The 11,401-nt window shown below is 40.7% G+C and overlaps 1 protein-coding gene across 1 annotated transcript in view; it reads left to right on the plus strand.

Annotated features, from left to right (window-relative positions):
- Positions 1-259: 259 nt before the first annotated feature.
- Positions 260-11,401, plus strand: part of LOC104984492 (thioredoxin-related transmembrane protein 4-like) — a 69,069-nt gene continuing 57,927 nt past the window's right edge. The window contains 1 exon segment of the mRNA XM_010834236.1: positions 260-350. Within this exon segment, the coding sequence (XP_010832538.1) occupies positions 260-350 (91 nt within the window).

Genomic DNA, 11,401 nt, shown 5'->3' on the forward strand with positions numbered 1-11,401 from the left:
CCAAAATTGCAGCTCTCTGCTGAAAAACTATTGACAGGAGAAAGTTGGGTCCCACCAAATAAAGATACCTCATGTCCAAAGGCAAAAAGAAGCCCCAACAAGATGTTAGGAGGGGCAAAATCACCTTTAGGATCAAACCCCATTCCCTCCAGAGATGCTCAGAGGGCTTAAACAAAACCTTGTGTGCACCAGGACCCAGAGACCCCACAGAGACTGAGCCAGACCTGCCTTTGAGTGTTTAAATGTCTCCTGCAGAGGCATGGATCAGCAGTGGTCTGCCACAGGAACAGAGCCTCTGGCTGTAGCAGACCTGGTACACGCAGAGTGTGGCATAAACCATCTTGCAGGAGGTATCCATTAGCCCCTCAACAGAGCTGCTAAGCAGATGACCCATTAACTGCTGAACAATTATACCAAAGAAATTCTCACACTGTTCAGAAATTTCTAGGCCCCACAACAGATTTCCAAACCCGGGGATCCAGCAAAGGTACTGAGAACCCCCAGGGATTTGACTTTGGAAGCCAGTAGGATTTGATTACATAGTTTAGACAGGACTGGGGAAACAGACTCTTGAAGGGCACAAAGAAAATCTTGTGTGCACCAGGACCTGGGAGAAAGGAGCAGTGTCCCCACAAGAGATTGAGCCAGACTTGCCTGTGAGTCAGACTCCAGGAGTCTCCAGTGGAGGTGTGGGTCAACTGTGGCCTCCTGTGGGGTCAGGGGCACTGAATACAACAGTGCATGGATAAGTCTGTTTGAAGGAGGTCACCATTACTGACATTAACCCTACCATAGTTAAGCCTCAGGACAAACAACAGAGAGGAACACAATAGTCCTCCCACTCCCATCAACAGAATATTGGATTAAAGATTTACTGAGCATGACATCGCCCATCAGGACAAGACCCCTACAATCAGTCTCTCTCATCAGAAAGCTTCCATAAGCCTCTTGCCCTTATACATCAGAGGGCAGACAGAATGAAAACCACAATCACAGAAAACTAACCAAACTCATCACATGGATCACAGCCTTCTCTAACTCAATGAAACTATGAGTCATGCCATGTAGGGCCACCCAGTACAGACGGGTCATGGTGGAGAGTTCTGACAAAATGTGGTCCACTGGAGAAGGGAATGGCAAACCACTTCAGTATTCTTGCCTTAAGAACCCCAGGAACAGTATGAAAAGGCAAGAAGATATGACACTGAAAGATGAGCTCCCCAAGTCAGCAAGTGCCAATATGCTACTGGAGAAGGGTGGAGAAATAACTCCAGGAAGAATGAAGAGATGGAATCAAAGTGAAAAGAACACCCAGTTGTGGATCTGACTGGTGATGGAAGTAAAGTCCGATGCTGTAAAGAGCAGTATTGCATAGGAACCTGGAATGTTAGGTCCATGGATCAAGGTAAATTGGACGTGGTCAGTCAGAAGATGGCAAGAGTGAACATCAACATTTTAGGAATCAGTGAACTAAAATTGACTGGAATGGGCAAATTTATTTCAGATGATCATTATATCTATTACTATGGGCAAGAATCCCTTAGAAGAAATGGAGTAGTCCTCATAGTCAACAAAAGAGTCCGAAATGCAGTGCTTGGGTGCAATTTCAAAAACTACAGAATGATCTCTCTTCATTTCCAAGGTAAATCACAAGGTAATTCACTATCATAGTAATCCAAGTCTATGCTCCAACCACTAATGCTGAAGAAGCTGAAGTTGAAAGGTTCTATGATGACCTACAAGCCCTTCTAGAACTACTACCCCAAAAAGATGTCCTTTTCATCATAGGGGACTGGAATGCAAAAGTAGGAAGTCAAGTGATACCTGGAGTACCAGGCAAGTTTGGTCTTGGAAAACAAAATGAAGCAACGCAAAGGCTAACAGAGTTTTGTCAAGAGAAGGCACTGGCCATAGCAAATACCCTCTTCCAGCAACACAAGAGGTGACTCTACATATGGATGTCATCAGATGGTCAATATCAAAATCAGATTGTTTATATTTGCATCTGAAGACGGAAAAGTTTATATTGAGTCAGCAAAAACAAGACTGGGAGCTGACTGTGGCTCAGATCATGAACTCCTTTCTCTCTCTGGCTATCCCACAATTTGGGTTGCTATTTCACATTAGTTCCCTCAGATTGCCCTCCGGGCATTTGGGCCTAGTCCTTATCCTAAGCAATACAGCCCACGCCTTCCTGTTCAGTCCCCACTTGCTGGTGGTGGCTCCGAGCATTGGGAGTTGCTGTTAGGCACATAATCTGTGGGTTTTATTTATTTATTTTTCCTCCCAGTTATGTTGCCCTCTGAGATTCCAAAACTCCCCACAGACCCGCTGGTGAGTGTTCCCTGGTGTTTGGAAACTTCTCTTTTAAGACTCCCTTCCTGAGACAGATCTCCGTCCCTACCTGCGGGGAGCTGCCCGTGAGAACGGGGTCCTTTGTCTGAAGGACACAGCTCTAGGAGCTGCCTCAGTCCTTGAGGATTTGCTTGCAAACATAGCTCTCTGTCCCGCCACCCCAGAGATTAGGCGATTATTTACTGCAGACACCTGGAGTTCTGGACAAACTTCTCACTCACACAGAAATGTTATCTGGTGTAAGAAATAATAACAGGGTGCCATTCCCATGCTCTCAAGATTTCTTGTAACTGTTTGTAAGATGTATAGGTCAACCAAGAAAAAAGTTAACTGTCTTGTCTGTCTCACGCTCTCCTGTATAAATATAAGATGCTGAATAAAGCTGGTGTCAGACCGCTTCCCTTCGTGGAGACGTGTCTGAACCTCTCGACCCCATCTTTGTTGTAGAATTCTTTTGCTGTAGTTTTCTTTCTCAGCTGCTCCGTGCACGTTCTCGGGACCTGATCGACTTTGCCGGCTGGCACCGGCACCTACCTCCTTTGTCTCTCTTTTTATCTTTTATATTTTGTCCTACCTCCTTTTGAAGACAATGGGCTGCCTTTCTGGGTGCCTGCTGTCCTCTGCCAGCATTCAGAGGTTGTTTTGTGGAATTTGCTCAGTGTTCAAATGTTCTTTCGATGACTTTGTGGGGGAGAAAGTGGTCTCCCCGTCCTATTTCTCTGCCATCTTAGGACCGCCTCCAGATCATGAACTCCTTATTGCCAAATTCAGACTTAAATTGAAGAAAGTAGGGAAACCACTAGGCAACTAGGTATGACCTAAATCAAATCCCTTATGATTATACAGTGGAAGTGACAAATAGATTCAAGGCATTAGATCTGATAGACAGAGAACCTGAAAAACTATGGATGAAGGTTTGTGACATTGTACAGGAGGCAGTGATCAAGACCATCTTCAAGAAAAAGAAATGCAAAAAGGCAAAATGGTTGTCTGAAGAGGCCTTACAAATAGCTGAGAAAAGAGGAGACACTAAAGGCAAAGGAGAAAAGGAACAATATACCCAAAATGCTCTAGACCATTGAATATTTAATGTTTTCTGAGCATTATTTCAATCATTACTATTTAATGTTATTAATACCTCGCTCCTTAAGAGTGGAGACACACTTTTACTGATCTCATGGAACCTAGCACAAAGCCTACACACAATACATGCTCCACAAAATTTGTTGACTGAAATGAAGATATCAGCTGGTTTACTCCAATATCTAGGGCCTGATTATTATTAGAGACTACCTAACATCACACATGATATCTAAACTTGATTCATGAGAGTTTTGTTTTTTCTTTTCATGTACAATTTGCCAGATTTGTAGCACACAATTGCTTTGAATAAAATTTATGCCCCTCTCATTTCCAGTTTCCACTTAACCCTACTTTAAAACTGACGTGCTTGCCAGGTTCCCAAATATCATATAATCAGAGAATATAGTCAAACAGTGAGGGGATAAGTAGTTATAGAAAGGGAGCTATTGTATTTAGAGTTCACTGAAGAATTTTTATAATTTTGGGGTGGCTGGTCTTCATCACAGCAGTTTGTACTCCAAGAGAAATCACAGGGAATCATCAAATAAACTGCATTTGCCACTATGAAATGTCCTTTTTGTGACCTGCAGTATGTATCTATGGTTTTTCATATTCATCTGGCATTTGGATTTCTTCTCTGTATTTATATTCTTTTCTGTTTTCCTTATTGGGCTATATATCTTTTTATTAATTATTTGTAAAATTTCTTGAATTTCAGGAATACTAAACCTTTATGTGGTGTAAAAATTTCAGGTCATTTTACAGTTTGGCTTTACTTAAAATTGTCTAACTGGGTAGCAAATTTACCAGAATCCCTTTATGGATTTAGTGTTTCTTTTGTTACTCAGGAAGGTTTTCCCCATCAGATGATCATAAAAGTATCATCCCAAAACTTTTCCAAGAGCATTTACTATGGTATGCTTTTTTTACTAGTCGATCTGAAAATTATTTTGGTATATAGATTGAGTCTGAGGTATTTATTTTTTTCTCCAAGGAGAGGAAATTGTCCTAACATTATTGTGGATTCATCAAATTGCTCCCACAGATTTGAGATGCCGTTTCTGGACATTATTAGTGTGCATCAATATTCAAGCTCTCATGCATGACCACCCTTAGTATAAGTGCATGCTGAGATGCTTCAGTCATGTCTGACTCTATGTGACCCTAGGGACTGTAGCCCACAAGGCTCCTCTGTCCATGGGGTTCCCCAGGCAAGAATACTGGAGTGGGTTACCATGCTCTCCTCAAGGGCATCTTCCTGACCCAGGGATCGAACTTGCAGTCTCTTACATATCTTGCATTGGCAGGCAGGTTCTTTACCACTAGCACCACCTGGGAAGCCCATCCTACAAGTGAGGCAGTCATAATTAATTCTGGCCAGCGAATCATGAGCTGAACCAGGATGTGCTACTTCTGGACTAAGGAAGCCTGAAGCCCCTTGCAGCCCTTTTCTTTTCCCTTTCCCTGCTGTAATCACGGAGAAGGCCTTGCATTGAGATGGCAGAGTTGTGAGAATGAAGCAGCCTGGATTGTGTAGAGCCTGCGTAATGTTCAGTTTCCCCAGAGTATCTTAGACAGAAGTGGATTTTACACGACATAGAAAGGAGCTTTCTGAGTCAAACCTCCAAAATTTGGGAGGTTTGTTATTTGTTAATGCAACCTAAATCTACCTTATGTTGTTAACTATACCACCTTTAACATATATAAATATCCACATACATATAGTTTCATTTCTTGAGTCTTTACTTTGATCCATCCATCTATTTGCTTGTTCTTATACAAATACCTCCCTGCTTTACTGTAACTTTATAGCAGATTTAATACTCAGGCAAGACCTACATCACTGTTTTTTTTTTTTTAATTCTGTTAGCTTGACTTAAGCATCAGCTTTTTAAAATAAATTTTTAGAATGCTAGGTAAAAGAACTTGGTTGCATTTTGAATCCTATTGCATTGGATTTATAGATTAATTTGGGAAAATTGACATAACCATACAAAATCCTCTAGCTTTCTTCATATGTCTTGCATGTTTCTCTCCTTCTTTCTTTAGGTAGTTTTATAGATTTTGTTGAGATGTTTGTCCATATTATATTTTAAAACTAATTCTTACTGGTATAGAAGAAGAGAATTGATCTGTGTCTATTTCTGTTGTATGCAGCTTTCACTGAACTCACTTATTAGTTCTGAAAAAAATTAATTGATTTTCCCAAGAGGTCATCCAGGAGTTGCTGTTTCTTAGAGGCCTAGCAAGGCTCCTTATGGGTTCATTTCTAGTCAGTAGCTTGGGACAACTCAGCTTATTTGAATCATCTATGGCTTCTTCTACCATCTGTTCCAGGAAGTGTCCTATTTAATAATTCTCCCTCTTGTTCCTATAAGACATTTAGCAAATCTGTTTGTGTAATTCAATTCCTGTGCTATTATTACTTTATGGACTAATTTTTACAGCACTGTGTAGCTTATTTAATATTTCCATACCAGTTTCCCCATCCTCTTGTGAAAACCATTGTGCATTACTTCTATGCCCTATTATTACAGAGTTTACAACCTAAATACAATCTCCTCAACCCGCGTTGATTATCTTCATAATATTAAGCCCTATATTACCAATTTTACCTTTTACCAAGGTCTTTGTTCATTACCATGTATTTGAACTTTCTACCATTGGACTATTTGTTACCTCACTTTCTTTTCCTATTAGGAACCATGCACTTTTGTATAACCATAGCTGCCTCATAGTGCCGTCATTGGAAACTACCCTAGGGACAAAAACTCTTTTTCCCATTACCATGTACCAATCTTCTATAAACTGTGATCCCATGCTTTAAACGCAAAGAAGGATTGAACACTGGCATTTTATTTATCTCATTTAATCTTAAAGCCACCATCTGCAGTAGGCTCTATTATTACCTGCATTTAAACAGAAAACTGGTGTTAAATGATTTTAGCCCCAAGTCACAAAGGTAAGAAGGGTCAGGCCAGTGCCATCCCTCATGTATGCCACCCCACCACATTCACTTGCCCACACATTCTTGCTAGACACCTTCCTACTAACTCTAGTCTGAAGGCCATTTGTGTTAGAAATAAGAGCTTCAGCCATGATACTCTCTTTCACTTTGCAAATTTTCCAGCCTACACAAAGGTAGAGAGAATAGCAAAAATGAACTTAGATTCAGCTTTGATTGATGTGGTGCCACTTTTGTTTCATGCATCTTCCTTCTAACCCCCCAAATTTTATTTCTGCTGTACTTTAAAGTGAATTCTAGACATCATATCATTTTACTCATAAATAATTTACTATCTGTAACTAATAAAGACTTTATAAAATATAGTCATAACACATCACACCCAACAAAATTAATAGTAATTTCCTAATATCAGATTCTATTTTTAAGAAAAAAAAAATTTGCCAATCATATACATATACAAAAGAAAGACAGTGAAGTCACTCACTCGTGTCTGACTCTTTATGACCCCACTGCCAAGCTCCACTGTCTTGTGGATTTTCCAGCAAGAATGCTGGAGTGGGTTCCATTTCCTTATCCAGGGGATCTTCCCAGCCCAGGGACTGAACCAGGTCTCCCGCACTGCAGGCAGACTCTTTACCGTCTGAGACACCAGTGAAGCCCTTTACATATATAAGGGACACTGAAAAGAATAATAGAATTTCTGTGTATGCTATTTCTTTTTAAAAACAAAATATTTTCCACTGAGTTTATAGGATTGATCTGTAAAAGATAGCTGATTTTTGGTAACATTTATTTCAAGGACTTCATCCAAATTTGCAATGGTTTGTAAATTTGGGTCCTATATTTTGAGGATAAGGACTGATTCCAAATAGAATTGAGCAACTACAATTAACAACTAATTCGGGTATGATATCTTGACTTCCTACTTTTTCATTCCAGTCCCCTATGATGAAAAGGACATCATTTCTTTGGTGTTAGTTCTAGGAGGTCTTATAGGTCTTCACAGAACCATTCAACTTCAGCTTCTTTGGCATTTGTGGTTGGGGCATAGACTTGGATTACTGTGATACTGAATGGTTTGCCTTGGAAACGAACAGAGATCATTCTGTCATTTTTGAGATTGCACCCAGGTATTGCATTTAGGACTTTTTGTTGACTATGATGGCTATTCCATTTCTTCTAAGGGATTCTTGCCCATAGTAGTAGATATAATGGTCATCTGAATTAAACTCACCCATTTCAGTCCATTTTAGTTCACTGATTCCTAAAATGCTGATGTTCACTCTTGCCACTCCTGCTTGACCACTTTTAATTTGCCTTGATCCATGAACCTAACATTCCAGGTTCCTATGCAATACTGCTCTTTACAGCATCAGACTTTACTTCCATTACCAGTCACATCCACAACTGGGTGTTGTTTTCACTTTGGCCCCGTCTCTTCATTCTTTCTGGAGTTATTTCTCCACCCTTCTCCAGTAGCATTTTGGCACTTGCCGACTTGGGGAATTCACCTTTCAGTGTCCTATCTTTTTGCCTTTTCACACTGTTCCTGGGGTTCTTAAGGCAAGAATACTGAAGTGGTTTGCCATTCCCTTCTCCAGTGGACCACATTTTGTCAGAAATCTCCATCATGACCTGTCTGTGTTGGGTGGCCCTACACAACATGACTCAGACTTTCACTGAGTTAGACAAGGCTGTGGCACATTTGATTACTTTAGTTAGATCTCTGTGATTGTGGTTTTCAGTCTGTCTTCCCTGTAATGAATAAGGATAAGAGGCTTATGGAAGCTTCCTAATGAGAGAGACTGACTGTGGGGGAAAACTGGGTGTTGTTCTGATGGGCGGGGCCATGCTTTTTAATCCAAATTTCTTTGATGGGTGGTGCTGTGTTTCCTCCCTGTTTGTTGGCCTGAGGCCAAATAACCCAGATAACCACAATGGTGTGATCACTTACCTAAAGCCAGACATCCTGGAGTCTGAAGTCAAGTGGGCCTTAGGAAAGATAACTAGGAACAAAGCTAGTGGAGGTGACGGAATTCCAGTTGAGCTCTTTGAAATCCTAAAAGATAATGCTGTGAAAGTGTTGCACTCAATATGTCAGCAAATTTGGAAAACTCAGCAGTGGCCACAGGACTGGAAAAGATCAGTTTTCATTCCAATCCCAAAGAAGGGCAATGCCAAAGAATGTTAAAAGTACCACACAATTGCACTCATCTTAAAGAAGAAAAGTTAAAATTTTACATAACCTCCCACTGCTTCTGCCTCTATAACTCAGCCTGCTCCTTGCAAAGTCTGGATCACATAGGTCTCAGAAAATGGGGACTCACAATACAAGGAACTAGAGCTTATTTCACTCACCCTTGTCCTGCTCTTTGCAATCACCCAGCCCCTGCAGACCCACAAGCCTGCTTAATTATGCCTGTTCGTGTGTAAAAACTTTATAACTCCTTTGTTTGGGGCTCAGAGCTTGGATTGTTAACTCCTCTGGGCCAGCCGGCATAATAAACCTGAGATCTCCAACTCTCCAAGTGTGGTGCTTGGTTTCTCATAGTACTGGTTTCTGCAACAATCTCACATGATAGCAAAGTAATGCTCAAAATTCTCCAAGTGAGGCTTCAAAATTCTGTGAACCAAAAACTTCCAGATGTTCAAGATGGATTTAGAGAAAGCAGAGGAACCAGAGATTAAATTACCAACATCCATTGGATCATTGAAAATGCAATAGAGTTCCAGAAAGACATCTACTTCTCCTTTATTGACTATGCCAAAGCCTTTGACTGTGTGGATTACAATAAACTGCAGAAAATTCTTCAAAAGATGGGCATACCAGACAGCCTTACCTGCCTTCTGAAAAATCTGTATGCAGGTCAAGAAGCAACAGTTAGAACCAGACATGGAACAGTGGACTGGTTCCAAATTGAGAAAGAAGTACATCAAGGCTGTATTGTTGCTGTAAGGAGAGTGCAGAGAAAAAAAGAGCAAGCCGGGCAGTCAGGCAAGAAAAGGAAATTTATTAGAGAGAAAAGAGAGGGCGACTGGCTCTTAAGGAGAACCAGCGTTCTCCCTTTATGACGGAGTCCTTCTTATACCCCACCACTGAAAAATTATTTGAAGGGATGGTCACATAGCCGGAGGTCTGGAATCTGGTCCTCTCGCAGATTTGAGAAGTTAGGCACCAGTGAAATAACATGATGCCATTTGGACAATTTGGTCAGTCTCACAGAACACTGTGATTTATTCTTTGTTTGCGAGGTTGACATAATGAGCCATTTTATCAATGAGACCCCATGTGGGTCCTATCAGTCATCCTGCTTATTTCACTTATGTGCAGAGTACATCATGAGAAACGCTGGGCTGGATGAAGCACAAGCTGAAATCAAGATTGCCAGGAGAAATATCAATAACCTCAGATATGCACATGACACCATCCTTATGGCAGAAAGTGAAGAGGAACTGAAGAGCATCTTGATGAAAAGTGAAAGAGGAGAGTGAAAAAGCTGGCTTCAAACTCAACATTCAAAAAATGAAGATTGTGCAATCTGGTCCCATCAGTTCATGGCAAACAGATGGGGAAACAACAGAAACAGTGACAGATTTTATTTTTTGGGCTCCAAAATCACTGCAGATGGTGACTGCAGCCATGAAATTAAAAGATGCTTGCTCCTTGGAAGAAAAGCTATGACCAACCTAGACAGCATATTAAAAAAAGAGACATTACTTTACCAACAAAGGTCCATCTAGTAAAAGCTTTGGTTTTTCCACTAGTCATGTATGGATGTGAGAGTTGGACTATAAATAAAGCTAAGCACTGAAGAATGGATGCTTTTGAAGAAGACTCTTGAGAGTCCCTGTAAGGAGATCAAACCAGTCCATCCTAAAGGATATCAGTCCTGAATATTCATTGGAAGGACTAATGCTGAAGCTGAAGCTCCAGTACTTTGGCCACCTAATGTGAAGAATTCACTCATTGGAAAAGATTCTGATGCTGGGAAAGATTGAAGGCAGGAGAAGGGGATGACAGGGAATGAGATGGTTGGATGGCATCACTGACTCGATGGACATGAGTTTGAGCAAGCTTCAGGAATTGGTGATGGACAGGAAGCCTGGCGTGCTGCAGTCCACTGGGTTGCAAAGAGTCAGACACAACTCAGAACAACTCAGCTGTTGTTGTTATGTCAGCTAAGGTATGATTGTCTGCCGGCAAAATTCACCTTTCTCTTTCTCACCTGTAAGTACAGATTGGATACTGATCTCATGTTCCTTGCAATACTCTTAGTTGTATAGTTGTCTTTAAGCCCAGGACAGAAATGACTGTTTTTCATGATAAGTGGACCACACTATGCTTTACATATGTAATAAATTCTTTTAAACCACACTTTGTAAAAGCACACCTGGCCTCTAATGGTAATTGTCATACATTCTTGGGTGTGGTAATCTCAAGGTACAGATGCATCAAACGGGTATCTGGAAAGAGATTTGCAAATAATTTAAGGTTACTCTCATTTTGGATCTGACAAATGTGTAGCCAAGAGGAGCTCGAGGTCCATTTTATTGCAACTGGCACTATTCCTATAAACTGATTCATTTTATCTGTTAGCATCCATGCTTTAAACAATATTTTTTTGTGTGAAATTAAATTCATTTTTGTAAAAATTAAAACTGCACGGTCTGGTTTCATTATTTACTATTAGGCAGTGCTACTTCGTTATACACATGCAAAGAGTACTTAAAATTTCCTCTCCTTTTCAGTAAGGGATGCCCAACGCATCCCTTCTTTTTCATTACAGTAAAACAGTTTATTTGCAGTCCACTGTTGCTATTTTTGCTATCATTGAATAGAGGATGCATATTTTAATTATTGGCCACTTTTCTCTTTAGAAAGAAACCAAATGCGCCAACCCGTTACTTGGCAGTAGCCAGTGAGGCTCTGATTATGCAACATTGGGTCACTGCTTATCTTCAACACTGCCGTCCGGAAGAAAGGACGGCCGTTGC

Source organism: Bison bison, unplaced genomic scaffold (genome assembly GCF_000754665.1).
Source record: "Bison bison bison isolate TAMUID 2011002044 unplaced genomic scaffold, Bison_UMD1.0 scf7180017864030, whole genome shotgun sequence".
In the NCBI taxonomy this organism is placed as follows: Eukaryota; Metazoa; Chordata; class Mammalia; order Artiodactyla; family Bovidae; genus Bison; species Bison bison.